This window comes from Haemaphysalis longicornis, unplaced genomic scaffold (genome assembly GCF_048455015.1).
Source record: "Haemaphysalis longicornis isolate Haplotype H1 unplaced genomic scaffold, Haemaphysalis longicornis Haplotype H1 scaffold_133, whole genome shotgun sequence".
Taxonomy (NCBI): domain Eukaryota; kingdom Metazoa; phylum Arthropoda; class Arachnida; order Ixodida; family Ixodidae; genus Haemaphysalis; species Haemaphysalis longicornis.
This window is the reverse complement of record NW_027526239.1, coordinates 343,969-366,998: the sequence shown is the minus strand read 5'-3', so window position 1 is coordinate 366,998 and position 23,030 is coordinate 343,969. Positions and strand designations below refer to the sequence as shown.

At 48.7% G+C, this 23,030-nt stretch overlaps 2 protein-coding genes across 2 annotated transcripts in view; one reads left to right on the top strand and one right to left on the bottom strand.

Annotated features, from left to right (window-relative positions):
- LOC144164679 (cytochrome P450 3A14-like) overlaps positions 1-17,849 on the top strand; it is an 80,404-nt gene extending 62,555 nt beyond the window's left edge. The window contains exons 12-14 of the mRNA XM_077695002.1: positions 331-471; positions 2,607-2,772; positions 17,555-17,849. Of these exons, the coding sequence (XP_077551128.1) occupies positions 331-471; positions 2,607-2,772; positions 17,555-17,641 (394 nt within the window). The 3' untranslated portion in view covers positions 17,642-17,849. The remainder of the gene's footprint in view (positions 1-330; positions 472-2,606; positions 2,773-17,554) is intronic.
- On the bottom strand, positions 5,953-7,892 carry LOC144164674 (uncharacterized). Its single transcript, XM_077694999.1, has one exon. It carries the CDS (start codon positions 7,605-7,607, stop codon positions 6,258-6,260), a length of 1,350 nt encoding a protein of 449 aa, XP_077551125.1. The 5' UTR covers positions 7,608-7,892; the 3' UTR covers positions 5,953-6,257.
- Positions 17,850-23,030: the final 5,181 nt, after the last annotated feature.

Below are 23,030 nucleotides of genomic sequence, written 5' to 3'. Positions count from 1 at the left end.
TTGCTTGTAAGATGAATTCAATAATAAAAAGAAGAACCGAAAAGCGTTCAGGGTGCCACCTTTTAAATATATGGGAGACCAAGTCACCAATCCGTAAGGTCTTTGTAGAGCAAAGATATGGTGCACCTAGACGGGCGATAACCCGCACCTATTGCTTTATTATAATAACTTTGAATTACGGGAATCGACTTGTTTCCTTTTACTCATTCTTGAACATGGCCCCCTACTTGTTATTTGTTCCCACTGAAAGACATTTCAAGTATTAGTGAAGTAAAGTAACGAAGAGATAATTATCGTTGGGCGATCAATGTCGCTGCGGTTCTTTTTCAGATTTACCACAAGGACAAGCGCAACTGAGTACGTTCATAACAATGTCACCATACCTGCTGGAATCACTGTCCTTGTCCCCGGTTTTCACATGCATCGTGACACTGACTTCTGGGAGGACCCAGACAAGTTTGATCCGGACAGGTAGATCGTCCCTCATTGTGTCTCCATTTTAAAATATTTGAATATATCGTTGCGGGAACTGAACTAATTAATAAAATACAGTCAATCCCGTCTGGACTAACTTGGTTGAGACGATTTCTCGGTTATACCGAATTACTTGGGAACGCTGTTTTGGTTTTTAATAGAATTAATGAAAAGAAATCTGCTTAAGGCGAACAGCCTCGCGCGTATGCATTGGTTAAGACGAACAACATCCGGGTGACAACCCCTGCTGGCGATTCTGCGTAGCGAACATGGCAGCCTTGGCGGTGTACGGCGGGGCATTCACGCGACAAGAGGGAAAGAAAAGTAAAAAAAATCACAACACCAAGCGAATTCACGCCGCGGGAGAAGGGAGGGAACGACAAAAAAAGACCGACGGACAAAGCAACTACTTCTCGCACCCTTCAACCTGTGAAGCCAGCGGCAAAGCAACGAAAAATAGGCGAGAGCGAGTTTTTTGGCCGCTCTACTGTCGAGGAGATAGGCGCAAAACTAGGATGATAGATAGGTGACACTTTATTAGGATGATAAATTGTTTTCAGAAAGCGACAACAGAGACCTCTTGTTCCAGAACGTAGGAGATATCCTGTCCAATGCTGTTTCTCAGCGGGAGCTTGTGAATTCGCATCGGTTCGCGTCCCGGGTCCAACGGCGTCACCGCCAAGAAAGCGGGAGTTCCCTATCTGCCTCTGCTGCGTTGTCGCTTGAGGCAGAGTTCATACGTTCACCGATGCCGCGTGGACGTGATAAAACTAGGGTACAGCCACTTGAAGACAGACTTCTAACATAGCTGTGCAGTCAAATGAATAATTTTTGTTTCCTTTTTCCTCACCGTCTTGAAGCAAGATATTTGCAGGCACATGGGCGTGTGACCAATTCGCTCTTTGTAAGGGCTTCTGATAAAACGGTGAAATCATCATGGTCGCTTTGCGTTCGCCCTAATGGGGGTTCACGGTAACACAAATTTAAACAAATACACGTCAGTGGCACCTAATGTGGAACGCTGGCATTCATATCATCAATAGCGTAAACTTCAGAAGCATGGCAATGATTAGTATGTGATTCAGAATCCTCACGTTTTTGTGTAGAATCGTTCTCAACGATGGTTTCTGTACCTTGCGCAATCATTGCTTATCCCCCGAAAATGAAGCTACGTTTTTGGAAATATGGCTGAATGGTGCCCAATGGCTCCAGCTGCAACGATAAAATTATCTGTAGTGCTTGGTTGAATGTAAGGAGCCAATGTTTCTGTGGAGTTAGTGTTTCTGGACTTTAAAGAAGACCATGAATGATAGTATTACGACGTCCGAGGTTGAGTTTCTCGCAGCTGTTAGGGTAGCCTGGAGAAACGTGACAGTACGCTACAAAATAGCGGCGTGCGTAGCTTCCCTCCGCCACTACTCCGATGCACGCTTTCAGTCATTTATTCTGGCCAAAATAACACCCAAAGCTGCAGCTACAGTGAGCATACAACGGCACTGCATGATTTCTACACGGAGAGGATGCCTGCTGTAGTGTTTGCCTGCTTCCGTGCTATTTTTCTATAAAGTGGGTGTTAAATCCAACGCGTTCATCGCTCAACTGAAAAGCAGCCTGATATAGCTTGTAACGTCGCTCAAGCGCAGAAGCAATAGCAAAATCGCGATATCCAGAAATAATTGTTTGAGCAGATTCTAGCGTATTTAGTAGGCTCCACCAGTAAGATTGGTTTGCGTACTTCAGGGTACCAAATTGAAGACTGGATACCCTATTTAGCGATATTCTAAAAGCATTCGCAAGTTTGTATTTAATTATCAAGCAAGTGTGGATGCGGACCATTCGGCAGCAGGTTAAAAGCGCTTGTTATAAGAAAGCTGCTCAGCACCACGATGAAACACGATTTTGAGTTCAGTAACTCGAGGTAACACATCCTACATATGTTGCTTTAAAATATTAGTTGTACTTCTCGGTTCTGAAGACCATAATGGAAACGCCGTACACAACCACACCATAACGGTATCAAACAAAGAGTTCTGATGTAAAGGTAGTTAAAGCGCAACATTGTGCCGTAGTCTAATGAGTTTTATGTTTTTTGGCGTATCATAATCCCCGTACTTTTATATACTCTTGTTAAGGTTCAGTGCCGAAAACAAGCCCGGAATTGACCCCATGGTGTACCAGCCATTCGGCCAGGGGCCAAGGAATTGCATCGGACTCCGCTTTGCTCAACTGGAAGCAAAACTGACAATGGCTAAAATACTAGCCAAATACAAGATTCTCCTCGACGACCGTCACCTCAAAGTGAGTGAGAAAATCTGAAGGAATATTACAACGAAAGGCCTGCTGCTTGCATTTTAATAGTGACGGGTGGCTCGTTGACATTCTTAACATTGGTATATTTCTCTTTGTAAAGTAGAAAGGACGTTTGTGTGGCCCTCCATCCGTCATAACTCAGTGGAGATCAATTTTAAATGGTTATTACTGCTCTACGTTTGAACGGTCAGGACACGGCGCGGCTCAGCTGCTATCTGACAAAAAATTCAATTAAGCAGGTGTCTAGTGTAAACGCTACCAGCTGTTCAAACTCGACGCGGTCTGTTGCTTCGCCCTAAGTAAGCGACACGCATATTAGTCACGAATGAAAAGAGCTAGCACGTGCCCAGCAAAAGCACAACATAAAGTAAAAATTTTGGAGGGGCTTCGGCATCATTTGTCCCGTTCCTTCCGGGCGGCCTCACCTGATGGCAGTGTCAGGCAGGCTGAATGCGACGGAACTAATCCCTGATTTAGCTAAATAAAGGACAAGCTAGGTTGGGAAAATTTGCCTGGATGAGTATGAATCCAAGGAGAAAGGTGTCGGCTTCCTTAGACCGAAATTTTTGACGATGTTGTCTGTGAACCCCCCGCAGATACACCAAGGCCCTCAGAACCCGAAACCAGAACTGATGCCATGAATGGTGCTGTAATTTGTAATCTGCGAGATATGTAATACCGTTAACTCCTACGTTATATTTCATGCGGTATAACGGAAACATGGAACCAAAAAAGGGTGAATACACAGTTTTTGTGTCAGTACTCATTTAGGCATTTCGGTGGAGCTTTTCTTACGTTAAATAACCTTGCAAAGTGCACGGCAGGATCTTAGCAGCACCATAACGTTCACCTGCCCGAGATGACAAATAATTGTAGACTCTCATAAGTATACAAAATTCAGCTATTTTCATTGTACTGATAGCTTACAATGAAAATAGATAGGCCATAGTGTAAAATCTACGATATATCTGTCCATTTTGATATATATATATTCTAAGGGGATGTATTGCTCAACGCAAGGTAGCTGACGAAAGGCCTTTAATGACCGTTATCCAAGATGGAGCGGGTTCACAGACGCGCGCCTGTCGTCTTCGTCGTCGGTGGTTTTCGTTTTGTTGTCACTGTCGATGCTGCTTGACATGACCCACGTGGGTCATGTCGAAGCGACATGACCCACGGATCTTTTCGCTGTTCAGATGGCATGGAACTCACGTCAACGAGCGATACAAAGCACTCAGAGGGGGAATTAGTCGTCTCGTCAGGCAACATCGGACACCGGGAGAGGGCGTCAGCGTCGTGGTGCTTGCGGCCAGACCGATACACCACGCGGATGTCAAAGTCCTGAAGGCGGAGTGTCCAACGTGCCAGTCGGCCAGAAGGGTCTCTCAGGGACGACAACCAACAAAGCGCATGATGGTCGGTGACCACGTCGAAAGGTCGGCCATACAGATAAGGACGAAACTTCGAGAGGGCCCACACAATTGCCAAGCATTCTCGCTCAGTGACAGAGTAATTCGTCTCCGCAGGCGTGAGTGTGCGGCTCGCGTAAGCGACCACGTATTCGTGGAATCCGGCCTTCCTTTGAGCCAGAACAGCACCCAGACCAACTCCACTCGCATCGGTGTGGATTTCAGTCGGGGCCGACGGGTCGAAATGGCGAAGAATTGGCGGGGACGAGAGGAGGCGAAGTAGGGTTGTAAAGGCCTTGTCGCAAGCCGATGACCATGCCAAAAGACCCGTCTTGTTGCCAAGAAGTTGTGTCAATGGCGCGATGATGGAGGCGAAGTTACGCACAAAGCGGCGGAAATACGAGCATAGCCCGATGAAGCTACGAAGCTCTTTGATCGTGGTCGGCTTCGGGAATTCAGCCACGGCACGAAGCTTGTCCGGATCAGGAAGAACGCCATCTCTGGAAACGACGTGGCCAAGGATCGTCAGCTGGCGAGCAGCAAATCGGCACTTCTTTAGGTTTAGTTGAAGGCCTGCGTCCTTCATACAAGCTAAAACTTGCTCGAGCCGCCGTAGATGCGTGGAAAAGTCGGGTGAGAACACTACAACGTCATCCAGGTAACACAGGCATATTTTCCATTTGAGGCCGCGAAGAATATTGTCCATCATCCGTTCGAATGTGGCTGGCGCGTTGCACAGGCCGAACGGCATGACGTTAAATTCATATAAACCATCTGGAGTAACAAAGGCTGTTTTCGGACGATCCGCATCTGCCATCGGGACTTGCCAGTATCCGGAGCGTAGGTCAAGGGACGAGAAATATTCTGCTCCTTGAAGGCAATCTAGGGCGTCGTCGATGCGTGGTAGCGGATAAACATCCTTGCGAGTTATTTTGTTTAGGCGACGGTAGTCGACACAAAAACGGATGGAGCCGTCCTTTTTCCGTACGAGTACTACCGGCGACGCCCAGGGGCTGTTCGATTGTCGAATGATACCACGCTGGAGCATGTCACCCACTTGTTCATCAATTATGCTCCTTTCGGAAGGGGCAACGCGGTAAGGTCGCTGGCGTAAAGGCGCGTGGGAGCCGGTGTCGATAGGGTGGCTGACCGTCGTGGTGCGACCAAGCGACGTCTGCGCACAGTCAAAGGACGAATGAAATTGACACAGTAGTTTCATCAGTTGGTCTCGTTGGGGCGGCGTAAGGTCGGCGTCGATGGCACGATCAAAAACTTCCGGGGATACCCGAGATGCAGTGGCAGGAGGTGGACAGAGTCCGGTCACCTCAACGTGCGGCAGGTCGTCTAAAGCGGCGATGAAAACGGCGGTCTCCACTGACTAGGCGCGTCCAAGGCACTCGCCGCGGAGCAAAGAGCGAGGACTAGCTCCAGGATTAGAAACGAACAGGGCGGTTTGGCCATCGCGGATACTCAGCAAGGCGAAAGGAAGCAACAGACATCGGCGTTGGCAGAACAATTGCGACGGCGTGAAAATTGCATTGACGTCGGAAGGAAGATGGCAGATCAAGGGCACAGGGACGGTGGAGCATGAAGGGATAGTAGTGTCGTCGGCGACAGAAACGTTCACGGAAAGTGGTGTTGGAGAAATTTCTGATGGTATATCAAGGGGCGAAAATAACTCAACTTCGGCTCGGGCGCAGTCAATGATGGCGTTGTGCCGGGAGAGGAAATCCCATCCCAGGATGACGTCATGTGAGCATGAAGAGAGGGCAATGAACTGAACAATGTACAGAACGTCCTGGATGAACACCCGGGCAGTACACGTACCGACTGGTTCGATCGAACGTGCTGAAGCAGTACGTAAGGGTGGTCCAAAATGCGGCGTCATAACCTTTTTCAGGCGGCGGCAAAGCTCTAGGCGGATAACTGAAACGGCGGCTCCAGTGTCGACAAGCGCATGAGTGGCGACTCCGTCTATTATAATGTCGACGACGTTATTGGGTAAGAAGGTAGGTCTTGAACAGTTCGACGATGACGCAGCTCTTGCCTCCGGAACTGCGGCGCCTAGTTTTCCGCTTCAGGAGGCAAGGGGCGCCGACGCATCGGCGAAAGTGAACGGCGTCGCGGGGATGGGTGACGGTTGGTGGTGTCACGCGAGTTGGCGGGCGGAGACGTCTCGGCAAAAGTGGTCGGAGCACGAGGCATCGACTGCGGCGAGACATACGGCACGTTCCAAGAAGGCTGCCGTGCAGGCATCCCCCCGCGGCGGCAGTAACGCGCCACGTGTCCGGGAGTTAAGCAAACAAAGCAGATTGGGCGATTGTCCGGCGTGCGCCAAGCGGTGGTCGAAGATGACGGGTCAAGCCGTACGCGTGGCGGCCTCTGCAACACAGGCGGCATCGGCAGGTAGCTGGGATACGTTGGTCTTCCTGTGAGCTCTGTGGGCTGTTGCGGCATGACCGGGAAGATTGGCTGACTTGTGACGGTTTCGGCAAAGGGCCTGGAGATGGCGTCGGCGTAGGTTAGAGGTCCGGCAACAGGTAGTGTTTGCACAGGGGTCACGTACGTGGGCGTAACAGCAGGTGGTGTGGGTTGCGCGATGCCGGCACCGATCAGCGAAGCGGTCACAGGTGCGTGTTGGCGGGAGCATGGAATGGTATCGGCCACCTGCTGCTGGATAGCACTTCTAAACGAAGGGGCAAGGGTGGCGTCAGACGTCGGTGTGAAGGGAACTAGGGAAAGCTGACGGGCAACTTCTTCCCGGATGAACTGCTGAATGCGCGGAGACAGAGTGTTGTCGCTACCAGCAGTTAAGCTCGACACATCCGGGCCAACAGATCGCCGTGTAAGAGCTCGCTGTCTCCTGAGCTCGTCATAGCTCTGGCACAGGTTGATGACGTCGGTGACCGTTTGGGGATTCTTCGCCAGCAGCATTTGAAAGGCGTCATCTGAAATGCCTTTGAGGATGTGCTTAATTGTGTCCTCGTCGCTCATCGTGGCGGTCACCCTCCTGCACAAATCCACAACTTCCTCGATGTAACTGAGGAAGCTCTCACCGGGCTGCTGCGCTCGTTCTCGCAAGCGCTGCTCTGCATGAAGCTTCCGCACTGAAGGGCGACCGAAGTGTTCCGAAAACCTCGATTTGAATTCCGACCACGTGGGGTATTGCTTTCCGTGGTTGCCATACCAAAGCTCGGCCGTACCGGTGAGGTAAAATTCCACGTTGTTCCGCTTCACGTTGTCACCCCAGTTGTTGTGGGCGCTTACTCTGTCGTACGTGGCGAGCCAGTCTTCCACGTCCTGCTCGTCTTGGCCATTGAAGAATGGGGGATCCCGCTGACGAATGGAACCGGAACAGATGATGGTCGTCGAAGGAGGTGCAGCCGGGGGCTCAGTCTCGCGAGGAGGAGCCATGGTGCTGGGGAGCGTCCGGGAGCGGAGTTCCAGTGTAGAGAGAGGTCAGGACCACAGCAACCTCCACCAATTCTAAGGGGATGTATTGCTCAACGCAAGGTAGCTGACGAAAGGCCTTTAATGACCGTTATCCAAGATGGAGCGGGTTCACAGACGCGCGCCTGTCGTCTTCGTCGTCGGTGGTTTTCATTTTGTTGTCACTGTCGATGCTGCTTTCGCGGCTGCGGAGTCTGGCGCACTATCGCGTTTCGTTCACTAGCGCCTGTACCATTCATCTCCTTTACAATTTATATATATATATATATAGGTGGCAAGGTATTCTCAATAATGCTTCGCTTTTCCTCCTAGAAATTCTTAGACACCACTGTACTAGCCAACCCAGCCTCTTCAACGACCAGATTGAAGCTCTTTCGCTAACTGAGTAGGAGAAAATAGATCTCAATATTTTTATAAATCGTCAGAAAAAATGATCTTAGTAATAGGCAAGCGGGAAAGTTTCAACGTGACCAGCTTCCCTCGCGAATTACAGCTTGCACTGTAGAAAATCAGCCTTTCAATAGCCCGGACTATGGAATATTAGGTCATGCAATGCTGCCCCTCGATACAGAGATTGCTTTAGTAGAACCTCATCCCCCAGCCAATAATCCTATAGAAAAAACGAGCTCCCTCGCTACCGACCCCAGCAACGTCATTGACATTTTCAAAACGCTAACGGCCGACGAAAAAGGTTTCCTAGAACGAGGTCTAATTTTCTGTCCAACGAATAACCGTGTGAATGAATACGAGTTACGTAAAGATCTCACTGAATTTTCTCGGTGAATGAGACTAAGCAAGTTTTTTTTCGGAAAAGCAGGACCAACCTGACATTAACGAATGCACCCTCCACCCTCCCAGCACTTGGACTCCAGATGTAGATCAATCTCCAGAATTAGATCTGTACTTACAATCAGTATCAAGAGAAATATTGGCAACAACCAAGCGATCAAACAAGCGCAAGAACCTAAGTACGTCGGCAGAAGCTACCCTGAATAGCCTATCAGCCAGAACCGACATAGTCATAAAGCCAGCCGACTAAGGTGGTAGCGTTTCACCTATGGGAAAATACAAAGATGAAGCTTATAGGCAGCTCAATAACCCTTGCCACGACAAGCCCTTAGATAACGATGCGAGCCAGGAATACAGCCTAAAAATCCTCGAGAGCCTCACAGATCTGCGAACTAGAAATTTAATAACGACCACTGACTTAAATTTCATGATACCGAATAATAAGCATGCAGGCCTTTTTTACCTCCTCCCAAAAGTCCACAAAGTCCCCGTAGAATTATTGTTCACTGCCGACATTCCTGGCAGACCCATAGTTTCGAATAACAATACCCCAACAGAAGCACTATCTCTGTTTCGGAATCATTACCTATCTGACATTCCGACTCTTCTTCCTTCATTCGTTCAGGACAAGCCCCACTTCCTCCGCATAATAGAAGAGATAAATAAGAGTGGGCGCCTACCCAGTGGAACCCTCCTTGTTACTCTTGACGTTGCCGCATTGTATACAAACATCCCTTTCGTCGAAGGAATTGAAGCGATTTCAAAATCTCTATCAGTGAACCCGCACCAACATGCACCAGAAGTGTACATAACTTTGTTAAAACTAGTTTTAACTCTAAATTATTTTGAATTCGACTCTTCTTACTTTTTGCAAGTTTTTGAAACCAGCATGGGTACTCCATTCGCGCCGACCTATGCCAGCATTTGCATGGGGCAACTTGAAGCCACTCTGTTAAGCTCTTTTCCGCATAAACCTCAGGTTTACCTCCGCTACATAGACGACATGATGATTTGGGAACACGGCCGCGCGACTCTAGAAATGTTTATATCTCATCTCAATTCTTCGCATCCGACTATTAAATTCTCCTGCCAGTATTCTGAAAAAGAAGTGAACTTCCTAGATACTACCGCCATTTTAGACAACGGTAAACTTAAAACCACGCTTTTTAGAAAATCAACTGACAGGCAGCAGTACCTAGACTATAAAAGCCATCACCCGAGACACTGCCAGCAAGGGATCTTTGTAGGACAAGCCACCAGGCTTAGACGAGTATGCAGTGATGACAGTGACTACGCATAGCACCTAGATGAACTCAGGTCCACCCTCCTTAACACGAACAACCCCAAAAGCTCGCTCGATCAGGCGTACCAACGTGCATCTATCTCAAAAGGGATGACGTGCTCAACAAACAGCGACAAAACGAAAGCGCCAGGCCGCCTGACCTAATAACTAAATTTTCAAACACCCTCCCAAACGTAAACAATATACTGCGCAAGTACTACCCCATTTTGGCCAGTAACGACCGACTTAGAAAGACTTTCCCGGAAGCCCCAAGGGTTATCTACCGGAGAAACAGGAATCTAAAAGATATTTTAGTGCATGCTAAAACAGGGCCTTCAAAGCAACCAGTCATAGCCAGCTGCTCCCGCCCCAGATGCAAGACTTGCAGGCACCTGCAGACCGACTGCATTGTAAAAAGCACAGCCAGTAATTATGTCCACAAGATTAATTCAAGTTTTAGGTGCACTTCATCCTACATTGTGTATATGTTGGAATGCTCAATGTGCCACAAACAGTATATAGGCGAAACGAGTCAACCTATGAGCCTACGTCTTAATGGTCACCGGGCAGATACTCTTCACAAATCCTCCATAGCTGTAGCGCAGCATCTCAACCAACCAGGCCACAATTTTGATGACCTTAAGCTGTATATGCTTCAGTCAAACTTCAGGTCTCCTAAGGACAGGAAATACCGAGAATCCTATTTAATTCACAAATTCAACTCCATGGAACGTACTGGAATTAATGCGTCTAGGGGCAACTTGGAATCCTTGCGATATTCACCGGGAATACAGAAATAGGCACTGTCTTGCATATACCTTATCCAAAGACTATTACCCCTCCCTCTGGTCTGTACCTGGTCACGTAATTACTTTTTTTTCATTCCTTAGCCTCTAGCTTAATACTCGACCGCATCCCTCGAACCTTTGCTTTTGGAATTCCATTTTATTTATTTTATTTCTCTCTTTTTTTTAATCCGCCTGGTCTTGTGCCCCGTACGTCACTCTAAGTTTATCTTGTCGTTTTTGAGTTTCAGGACAGGCCTGTTCCAGGAATATTGCCGTGGGTGACACGTGCCATTTCAGTTGCCGGGTCATTGCTTTTTCTTTTGTGTGTGGGATTGTGTGGTTTCACTCCCTGCTTTTTTCTCTTCTTTTCTTTTTTCCTTGACCTAGTTATTCCCCCCTTCTCTACCTTTTGTTTTGACCTGAGGCTTGCAGATAGTTTCTGATAAGGACCTCACTCTCACCGCCTGGTCTGCTTCCGGCGGTTCTGAGAACTTTTCCGTATGCCACGCGGCGGGTCAACAAACACCCTCTCATCCTTTCTCTCCAAAAATTCCCCGAATATCAACCCCCCGCCGACTTCCCTGTGACCTACTTCGCGGCTCAAACTATACAACCTTCTTTGCCCCTCAATATCTCCCCCGACATACTCCCAAACCAATCCGCTTTCTGAATTTTCCTTCCTTCTTTCCTACTCCCCTCTCACCTGGGGACCTACCCCTATATAAAGCGTGCCAGCCAGGCGAGAGATTGCCCTGACGAAAGCAAGACTCTTTGCTGAAACGTTGGCAACAATCGTGCTTTTACCTTGTTCAACGTTTTCTTATATATATATATATATATATATATATATATATATATATATATATATATATATATATATATATATATATTCCTGAGGAAGACCTGTCTCAGGTCGAAACGTTGGAAATAAAGTCTCCGAAGAGCGTACTTCTACTTTGTGTATATATATATATGTGTGTGTGTGTCTGTGTGTGCGTGTGCGTGTGTGTGTGTGTGTTGTGGAGGAAATGGCCGACGACTGGGGAGCCGGTCAGAGAGGGGTTTATTCGCGGTCGAGACGTACATACGCAAGGAGGGAGAGCAGGGTTCCGCAATTCCCGATGCTAAGCGTTTTTTTGCTTCTTTCTACACCGATGCACGGCATACCCGAATGGGCGGATAGCGCTGCGTTATGTCTACTTACTCTGACGCGTCCGCTCATAGTCTTCGCTTTACACACACACACACACACACACACACACACACACGCGCACACACACACACACACACACACACATATATATATATATATATATATATATATATATATATATTTATATCTATATATATATATATATATATATGTGCAGTAAAATCTCGACAAACGGAAATCGCCTACACGGAGCAGTAGGCTATAAGTTGTTGGCTTTGTATTCAGATGACGTAAAAAAACTCTCGGTAATCGGAACTAAAATTTCTGCGTAACCGTGTAAACGGAACTAGAAATGGAACTTCTTGTGAAACCCATTGGCAGGAGAATCAGCTTTTTACGGTTCGGGCTGTTTCGTCACTCCTTTTTTTCTTCCTCCTTGTTTTCTTTTTTTTTTTTGCCTCGTTGGCCTCGTAAACCTCGTCTCGTTAGTGGTCCGCCGTGACAGCGCAACAAATGCCACACCGCAGTTGTTGTTCCAGTCGTTCGGTCTCGATTCAACATGCCGAGATTACAGGGCTCAGCTCCAGCGGCCTCGTCCGTGCCATCGTGGTGCTAGTCGCGCTTCATTGCCGCGTTGCCGCCTCCTAAATTCGGTGGCTCGTTAGCTCTCGCAAAGTTGGGGCGGCTAGCCTCCATGAAGATGCTGTCGCAATGACTCAAACAAAAATAATTGATGGATTTGGCAGTACACAGAGCCGCATTGTTGCCAAATCAAGTTTGTGAATGCTGTGCCAAAACCTCTTGTAGTTTTCTTGCTTTCTAAAAAAACTATCAGCTACATTCACCTTATGGAACTCCTGTTAAACGGAACTAATTTTTTCGGTCCCTTGATGTTCCTTTTATCGAGAGTCTACTGTATATATAGAAAAACGAACTTCAGCGTGCGGATGGTTTTTACATCAAACAGCAAGGTTTTCAAACGAAAGGAACAATGCCCTGGCTTTCTAGAAACCAATGGCACGCGCTTCCACGTGCTCAGAACTTACGCATGCCGAGAAAGGCGAGTGTGATGAAGTTCGGGTTAGCCGAGACACGTGCCAGAAGTCATAAGGGTCGGAGACATGGCATGGATGAAGAATGCGATGGTTGTATTGTCGGTACGTGAGACACGTGGTGCGCGGAACGAAAGAAAACAAAAAAACAAATAATAAGACTGGGAGAAAGGAAAGAGGACAGCAGTCCTTGTCAGTCCTAGTCGCGCTAGTCCAGTAACCTTAGTCGGGTGCGGCGTCAGCGCCTACTGCCAACCGAACGTGCTCACGTTGCTGCGCAGCGTCCGATGAGGTCCAGTAGCGCCAGGCACGGTAGAAGCGGCAGCAGGCACAGGTAGTGGGGTGGATCCAACGGGTGGTCTGCCCGAAGAGGTTGCGGCCCCCTCCTGGTTGGCCCGACGACCAGGCGACCCGGCGCAAGGCGCGGATGCCCGGCGCAGCGACAGACACGGGTATCCGGCGCTGTGGCGATGGCCCTGTAGCCCCGGCAAGAGCTGTCGACGTCCCGGCGCGGTAGCACGGGCGCCGTTAATGGGTTTCTTCGCGATTCCAAGCGCGACCCCGAGCTCGAGCCAATGTCGCCGTTCCGTCCCCCTTCTCGCACTCCACCTGCCTTCTCATCATCAGCGCGCATGACAACGTGGCACATACCCGCGCACGGGGGATTGGTTTGGCGTCTCGTCACACTACCCCCGGCTTCAGAAAGTTGCTGGGGCGGAGCCGCACACACTTTCAGATGACACCGGTGGGCAAAAGGGGGTGCAGGAAAACAAAACAGAAACACTGTTCGCACAGTCAACAGATTTCGTGAACCGGCAGTAAGCATCGTCTGGACAACACTGCCGAGACGCCAAAACAAGGTAGAACAGGTTGACCTCACAGCACAGATTCTTCTATTCGGCGTGGCCTGTCGGTGCGCTACGGGCTTGTCGTTTTGCTTGACAGCAGACTTTGCGTTACGCACAGGCCAACAGTAGGCATCTTTCTCGAAAGAGCAATGCTCACCTCGATTTTCGGATTTGCCGTCTTGCATGGCTTACAAGTCCTCAGAAATCTTCGGAGGTCGGCGTAAATGGTTGGCCAATAGAACTCCCGGAGGATTCTTTTAGTTGTTTTTAAAAATCGGTGATGATCTGGGACTCCTTCATGGCCCTTCCTCATGACCGCTTCTCTGAAAGGATGTGGAACAACAAGTTGCTGGTTGAAGCGGCCAGATGGTAACGTGTACCGACGGTACAGCAGCACCTTTTTACAAACAAACTTGCAGGGGTTCTCCTTATCGGAAGACGACTCTGTCGTTGCCATCTTCATGCAGTTGGCCAGAGTCTTGTCCAGCTGCTGCTGTTGCCGCATCTCTTTTCTGGTAACCCCGGCGAACATGATGGGACTTGCCGGCCGGTTACGCTGTACCTTCTGATGGACACGGCTGGTGTTCTCGTCGGCCGAAGAAGGATGTGCTTCTCCACCGAGCACCGCTGGAGTTGCTGGATGCCTTGGTGGCTGTGGCTTCCATGCAGGGTTAGGACTGTTGGGATCCCTAACACCAGGTATGTTCCCCAGTATCAGGTCATACAGGGGGTCGGCCATGCATTTCGCCAGAACGTGTCCTGTGAAATACGGCGTATTGACATAGATGTATGCCTCTTCAAGGTGCCGCGTGGTGTTGTCCACAAACAGAACCGTGGACGCTTGGCCCGTGAGACACCTGTCTCGAATGAGTTCCCGACGCACGATGACAATGTTGCTGCCAGTGTCTCGTAGAACGGAAACCAACCGCCCGTAGACCTGGCCGGTGGCCACAGGCATGCTGCTTGCCAGGCTTTCTTTTTGGAGCTCGCATTCTTCACCCCCTGAATGTGTGGGGGCCAGTTTGCGTTTGCCTTTGCCGCCAGTGTCCGTATTCACTCCTCCGCAAGGGCGTTTTGCAAAAGTGCAAGCGGAGACCTGTTTGTTATTTGGCGGTTTGGACCGGCAGCTGTCCGTCTTGTGCCCCCGTTTTCCGCAGTTTTCACAGTGGGCAGCCCGGGCTGCTATCCTGCAGTCAGGAGCACAATGTCCGGTTTTGCCACAGATGAAACATGTGGGGCCTCTCTTGGTAGGGGTGTCGACATGGGGCTCTTTCCTTTCGTCCCGGAACTTGCCCAGGTTTGCGACTCTCTGAGCTTCAAGGAAGCGGTCACATGCTTCGGCGATCTCTTTTGTGGAGTTGCATTCCCTCTCCTTGATGAAGATTGCCAGCTGGGAGGAGCAGCACCGTAGAAATTGTTCAGCGATCATCTTGTCGCGTACTGCCTCGTATGTCTTGGGCACCCCAGACGTCTCCAACCACCGGTCGAAATATCCAGAGAGGCGGGAAACAAGCTGGGTTCCGGTTTCTCCGTCCTCAGCTTTGGCCAGGCGGAACTTGTCGTTATACCCTTGAGGGGTAAAACGAAACCGCTGAAGGAGAGCCAGCTTGACCTTCTGGTAGTCCAGCGAATCTTCTGGCGTCATCCTTCCTATCACGGAGAGGGCGTCACCGGTGAGGCAGGTGCTGAGTCCTACGGCCCATTTGTCCTCCGGCCATTTTTGCGCGCGCGCGACCCTCTCAAACCTAAGCAGGTACGCATCAAGGTCATCTCTACGCTCGTCGAACGGAGGTATGAACTTGTGGGGGCTGGCAGAAATCGTTGGTTCAGCCTGAGGCGCGCCTGCAACAGAGCCATCAGCTTGCGGATTATTTCGCGCGCCTTCCTGGAGCCTTAGGTTAAGCAGCAGGTTCTCGTGCCTAGCACGCTCCAGATCTGCTGCTGCCTTCACAGCCTCACGTTCTGCTGCCCTTTGGTCTCTCAACCGGTCTTGTTCCGCTTTCACCCACTCTCGCAGCTCGGCGTCACGGAGTCCTAGCTCCTTTCCACTTGCTACAAGCTTTTCAACCTCCATGTCGCTTCTCAGGCCGGAACAACTCTGGCGCAAATCTCGTCGTCCTCTCTAGATGTTGTTGAGAGGTCCTGTCGCGGACGCCAGTTGTGATGAAGTTCGGGTTAGCCGAGACACGTGCCAGAAGTCATAAGGGTCGGAGACATGGCATGGATGAAGAATGCGGTGGTTGTATTGTCGGAACGTGAGACACGTGGTGCGCGGAACGAAAAAAAACCAAATAATAAGACTGGGAGAAAGGAAAGAGGACAGCAGTCCTTGTCAGTCCTAGTCGCGCTAGTCCAGTAACCTTAGTCGGGTGCGGCGTCAGCGCCTAATGCCAACCGAACGTGCTCACGTTGCTGCGCAGCGTCCGATGAGGTCCAGTAGCGCCAGGCACGGTAGAAGCGGCAGCAGGCACAGGTAGTGGGGTGGATCCAACGGGTGGTCTGCCCGAAGAGGTTGCGGCCCCCTCCTGGTTGGCCCGACGACCAGGCGACCCGGCGCAAGGCGCGGATGCCCGGCGCAGCGACAGACACGGGTATCCGGCGCTGTGGCGATGGCCCTGTAGCCCCGGCAAGAGCTGTCGACGTCCCGGCGCGGTAGCACGGGCGCCGTTAATGGGTTTCTTCGCGATTCCAAGCGCGACCCCGAGCTCGAGCCAATGTCGCCGTTTCGTCCCCCTTCTCGCACTCTCGCTGCCTTCTCATCATCAGCGCGCATGACATCGTGGCACATACCCGTGCACGGGGGATTGACTTGGCATCTCGTCACAGCGAGAAACAAAAAGTTCATTGTTTCTCACAGCAGTAAACGATCATTCATACTTGTAGTCGAGTGCATAGCTTCCCCGATTGATGTTTGTATAGGTGGTATTCGTTGAAACGTTTAGCTGTCAATTCTCTTCGCTTGGAAACTCTGGAAACGGCTACAGAAATGGCCGATACGCAAAGGACATGGCGCGGTTTGGGCCGCTGCGCCCGCACGCCGAAAAAAAAAACCCCAGGTGCGCCGTCAGCTCCGTTTCAACCCGATTCGCAGCGGTGGCGTCAACGGAGATGTTATTATTCGCACTCACATTGGACTCGTGGGAATACTTTGCGTTGGGTGTGTTAGAGTTTGTTAACGTGCAACACAGTCATGTGATTAGCACGAACAAGTAGCGCATTCCCGCGGAGCCCGACGTAACGAGTGACGGTGCACTCACACGATTGCCTGCATGCGCGCCTCGCCAGTGAATACAATCAATAGGCACACAGCAACAACGGGAACCGACTAAGTATTCATTGAAGGATAGTTTTATGAAGCGACCCTAGCGGGACTGTGGCTTTGCTTGCTGTCACACGCTCAAAAATATGTTTCTTGGGGCATTTACTTCCTCAGGAAAAAGCGATCAGTAGACTCAGTAGTAAAAACTCTCCGTCATCACCGCCCCGGCTTTACACTCAACGTGGCCGGCGGCGTAACAAACAGAACTATGTCAAATATTGCTTGGATTGATGCCTATTATTAACTTCAAGAGCCCCTAAACAAAGCGACGTAACTGACTCAAAAAAGTGCTCAAAATATGGTTTGAGCTGGCTTACGAAAGTGATTTACTTGTTAGGTTAATTTGATCCGTTTTATCCGCGAGATAGGTTTAAAAACATCGGGTGACCCTAGGTCTGGCCCGTTTCTTCAGTGAAACTTTCTTGTCTCTTTTGGGCACCCCGTATACCGTGCTCTTAAACAAAAGAAACTGACCTCACGAGAAATATTTCTTCGCAAGAAATAGAACATTACAAACACAGTGTGTGCTGACATTGTAAAATGGGTAAAGTGGAGGGCTACTTCGAATGCAAGCTGGGATAATTGGAACATATAAGGCTTCTGCTAATTATATCTTATTCAATTATCGAGCAATCTGTGACACCATTGTAGAGTGAGACATTTATGTTTTATGCTTTCAGGAGCAAGACTTGGAGATTGGATCTGCATTTGTCTTCGCCTACCCTCGACACGGCATTTGGTTAAAGCTTGAAGAACTTCCTAAATGAACTTTTTTTCTAAATGCCTTATGATGCACTTACGCCTCGCTTGTGAATTGCAGAAACGTTCTGAGCTATTTGCCTTTTAAACTATAAATAAAGCATCGTTTTTGACACACCTAGGAAATTCCCGCATTTAGGAAACTCGCTTCGGCCTTAGGGTGAACTTTGCTATTGCGGCGTGGTTTCACACTGAATAAATTTTGCTGGAGCTAGCTTTGTTGGCCAAAAGTTTCTCCATTTTTGAGCACACTTGTACATTGTTTTAATATAGAAAATTTACGTAGTCTCCCGCTTCTGACAACTCAATCCTTCACAACCCAATTTTCGTTTGTAAGAAGAAAGTTGTCACCTTGTAAACAACAGCGGTAGAAGTTGCAGAAAATTTCGTAGCATTGGAGGCATTTAGTTTCCAGTCCCTCGCATCATTTAGTGCCACGATATTCCTGATTTATTCATAGGGAGGAGAATTTTTAGGGCGAAGATAGCGTAAATATAGCTTACGTTTAGTGCTTGGCCAGTGCTGAATGAGGTCCTGGCCAGCAGACCCAATAAAATACTACCGTCACCGAGAGGAGAGCACAGAGTAAGGTTCAAGTGCGTTTGGATTCCACGTCGCGTTCGCAGTGTGGATTACTGCCTGCAATTAGGTAATATAAGTGAAGTCAATTTTCACGCTTGCGGGTGTGAAACTTCATTGTTTCACGGCTACACGATCATATCGAAGGCGTTATTGTTTTTGGATCTTCTACTACGACTTTTTTCACGCTGTCAGTATTCGATGCGCAGTGGCATTGTGGGTAGACGTCATCGTTGTTCTCGCAAAAGTGCCCCACTGTTCTTCGTTGCGAATCATTCGTCACCAGGTTCTGACAGCTGCGAACACTCGGCGCACAATGGGGCGATGGTTAGGGGTCATGATATCGCACTGATGCACGAAGTCATTCTCAGAGAGATGCACTTGTTGTGGCTCTCGCAAACGCACACACATGAACTTTTTGAGGTCAATGGTTACACTATGACGGTGTCTGGAAAGGGCGCAACCTCAGGAGCTGTTGGTGTCATGGTAAACGCAAAGGACAAAACGTGTGCTATTTCTTGTGTACTGGCCCTTGAGAAAAAACGAGGACGCTGACAGTGGCATGCAGTAACGTTAAAGTAGACAAATCCTGTAATTTTCGATATCAATGCAGTAAAAATGATGTGGAGAGATTCGAAATTGAGGCAAATTGCGTGAGGCGCGCGTGACCTACTGTGGTTGCGGGACATTTCAATGTAGGCATCCTAAAACCACACTAATAATTGCGCACGCGGATTTCCGTAGGAGAAGGGTTTGCACCGTGGCACGGATCTTCAGAGGCCTTCATTTTTCATGAGAGTGACACTTTAGGTCTTCACGAGAGTGACACTCACAGACCTTCATCCTGCAGTACACCCATGAGGCTGTTGATGATTATTATGTGGCGTCACGTTCAGCGGTCCCTCCGCATTCACTAATCTACAATTCTTAGTTCTCCATTTAATAGCGTTCTGTGTTTTGTGAAGCCGCCACATTACACCTCCAACCTTCCCACTTCTCACCAATCATCCAACGAGCATGTGTCGCGAAATATAAAACAACGAAAACCGCTTTTGTTCTTTTGCTGGGAACAAGAATGAAAAGCCTCTATGAACAGCCCTGTCTCTGTATTGTCTAAGCTGTAAACGGCACATTGGTCACTAATTGAGGTACTGTCGGCCGCAAAAGTGTGCGAGATGTGCAGTGCGAGGCATAGCGGCGCAAATCTGCTTTGCTCCACCACCTGCCGCCAAAGACCGCCATGTCGAGGCTGACGAAACTTGGGCGCCATACGTGATTTGTTCATGGCTGTCCCTCATTAGTTAGTAGGCGTCTCTAGGCACTCGCTTTTACTTGACGTGCTTTCGATATTCGCGGCAGCCCCTGTGGCGCCACGTAACCATTGCCGCGGGGCTTCTCACGGCCACCTTTTGCTCTGCGGTCAACGCTGTGTAAGTATAACGAGTAATATGCTGGTGAACAAAGTGGCAAAGCGATCAACTTTGTTTAAATATACGAAGTGGCGTCCTGGTCGAACATTAAAGCAATTATGGCGGAGGTTTTGTAGGCTAGAATGCCAAGAAAACTGCATGCGTCGAAAATGTGTTTTGCGACCTAGCCAACTTTCTGATAAGAGGCCTTATGCTCTCAATATAATGCAGGTATCTTGAAGAGTATCTTGACGAAAGCCGTGCGGAAACTGGGCGCTAAGACGAAGTGGTAATTACGCCGAGTTTAATTTACCTATTATGATTGGGTACTTCGAAGGAAATATTCCGTACTTTTCTCCGTCTATGGTTACAAGGGCTTGCCCTAGAAGCAAGCGGACAGTCCAACGCTTGACCGCTGGAATAAAACTTTACTCCATGCAAGTTTCATTAAGGAAATTAGAAAATATGCTCAATCGCAATTTACAAAGAGCGCGGGATTCGTCCACTTGTACTGCGCCCATGGTCCGAAGGTCATTCTTCCTGACAGAGAATAATGGCACTCGTATTTTTCTCCACATTTCTTTATAACGACGTTCAAGTGAGCGTTCCGGTATTTAAAATACATGCATCCTATTGCCATAAACAGGAAAAACATTCCGCATTACCTTGCATATTTGCATATTTGCAATGTATGTACCAGTTCCGAGCTTCTGGTCAGTGTTGAGGAGGCTCGCAAAACTTGTCTTCAGTGCACCTTGGCTTGAGTTCGTAATTTTTTGCCATTCCTCGCCATAACGACAATTTTAGTAGCACTTTTTTACGATACCTACATTAGACTGATAACTGCAGATCATTCAACGAAAATTTTGGTCGCCATACAGCCGTACGAAAGTCCCGCCAGCAAGGCTGTTGTAAACCACCACAAATGGTGATGGAAGAGGGTATAAAATGTTTGTCGATCGCACTCGGCATAGTGTCACTACAAGGGTACCGAGTATCGGCACTCTTTTCTCCTATTGCTTCGTGCTGGCGCCATGATTATTGGTCTGTTCGTATTACGTGACATTTGTTTACACTGCGACGTTTCATGGGCGCCGCCAGTTGGTTGTTTATGCGTTTCAGTCGGTCCACTCTGATAGGCTTAGCTTGTCCTCCATGCTCTTTGGTTGCATGCGACTGATGTCTTTCAGAATGCTAATCATAGATAATGCGTGTAACAGCATTTCAGCAGCAGAGGTGTGTCCAAAGATGCCGTTTCGTTGCATCGTCGGCAGTGTTGTCAGCAAACGACCAAGTTGAAGTTGATGGAAAGGCCGTAGATGCAACAATTTCGCAACACCGGCGAGTGACAAAACGGCCACAGTTGCTAACTTGCGTGCCTTAGTGGCGGTCCTCTAATACCTTATCTACTGACACTACTCTCGGCGTCTCTGGCTCTAAATGCTGGGTCCTGCCCAGCCTGACGCATGGACTCGGCGTATTGGGCAAGAACTGATCTATTTAGTGGCACTAATCCTTCTTAGCCTTCCCAGATATTCCGCAAACATAATCTTTGACAGGACCACATGGTGCGCAGTCCCGTTGTTCACAGGCGCCTTATCATACATGTTGCGGTTCCATATCCTGGACCATATCCTGGACCAGGACGAATTTTTCTTCAACTGCGAAGTTTCCGAGAAAGCTGTATAGCTTTCCTGTGTAGCCGTATGGCTGCATTTAGGTGGATGTCAAACTTTCTTTTACATATTGCGGTTTCAATGCTTGTTTTGTGATTTTCCCAAACAAATTATAAGCCCTGTGCTGTATGCCTGATTAGCCTGACGCATGCGCTCGGAGTGTTAGGTTTTGGTGCCTTGGCTTTTTTTGCGCACAGAGACCATCTTTGCACACGGCGATGAAACCGTTGGGGGTAGAGGTATGTCGCTTTGCTGTAAAAAGATGGCTTTGCCGCAACGCACCTTGTCGACGCGAGCATATTTGTTCAGGTCCTAGCCTATTACAGCTCCACTACAATACCTCTAATGTTAGAAGAGCAGATGTTTTCCCAGATAGCATGTATTAAGACAGGGTTGATCGCCCCGCAAAAGACGGCCGTGGGCTGCGTCTTTAGTTGCACCGGTGAAAGCAGACCCGCGGCGATGGTCACGCGGCGCCACACAACACAGGACAGAATAGAGAAAAAGCGCACACAAGTAACTGTTTATTTGATTAGGAAAGCACGAAATATATACAAAAAATGTTCTAAAAAATACCTACGCGCATGAGCAGTGAATAAAACGAGGTATGTGTGAACACACGGATAGTTATAATCAACGAAACACGTTATCTCGATAAGTATGCAGTTTTTTCAGAAGAGCCCTACTGACGCGGTGCGTGTACACAATGTTCCTTCATTGCGTACAGGAAATCCTTCCCAGATTTAGTGTGTGCGCTGGCTTTTGTATCCTCTTAGGGTACTATATTTTTCAAACTGCGAAGGGCAGCGGCAATCGACATGTGGGAAAACATGCTGCCCACCGCAGCCTTCACTGTCTTGGCGTGATCATTTAGACTGCCATTGATGCAACGCCCCCCGGTTTGTGCGACGTGTGATTTCCCAAAAGCACCCAAGCGATCGCGAACACTACTATTTTTTGGCAGCCGACATAAGGCTTGGAGCGATTTTTCAAGCATGCTTTGCACGCTGCTTCCTCACTACTCACGTTTCTGAAGACCTCGTCGAGCTTGTGAGGGTCTGAAAAAAGCAACTGCACACCCACGCATCCTACTATATTTTAAGCTTATGGCTGACACAGTCAATGAGTGGCATTAAAGCTTTTTGTTATAGCTTTATTGCGAAAGTGCTGGTGTGGTAGTCTTCGCATGTCGCTCAAAAGATTATTTTCTATGGTCTCGACCATATGATGTGGGAACTCGGCGGCAGAATGATGCGATACTTGTGCATTGAAACTTGTGCGCACGGTGCGTGCGCCAAACCGCACCAGCGCATTCTTTATAACGGAAGTCGGAACCGCCCACTTCACAATTTTTAAGTGAGCTGATCAGTGTCGTATCTCTTCCTAGAGCGGGGTGCATATGTCCAGCATAGGTGTTGAGGGCTGACTTGCAAGGTCGTGGAATGGCTGCTTGACATCCTCGAACTCCTGTTTTGAAGGTCGAAGGCACAATAGGCTCATTCCACGCGAAAGTCCCAGCCCAAAAATTGACCATCGCCAATTTTATTGGAAAAAATTGCTGGTAGTTGCCGATTAGGTGTGGGAGGTCTGTACTGAGCCTTTCGTAGAAAAAATTTGTCGGTCCAGGAACTTTCTTTAAACACACCAATTGTGGTTGGAGATAAAAAATTTTAAATTAACAGGGAAACTATGCAGAATGACAATCACTTATATAGAACGTTCTTCATGCATTG

Excerpts from the sequence above, each read along its gene's own strand:
- LOC144164674 (XM_077694999.1), bottom strand. The coding sequence starts at position 7,607 with ATGGCTCCTCCTCGCGAGACTGAGCCCCCGGCTGCACCTCCTTCGACG.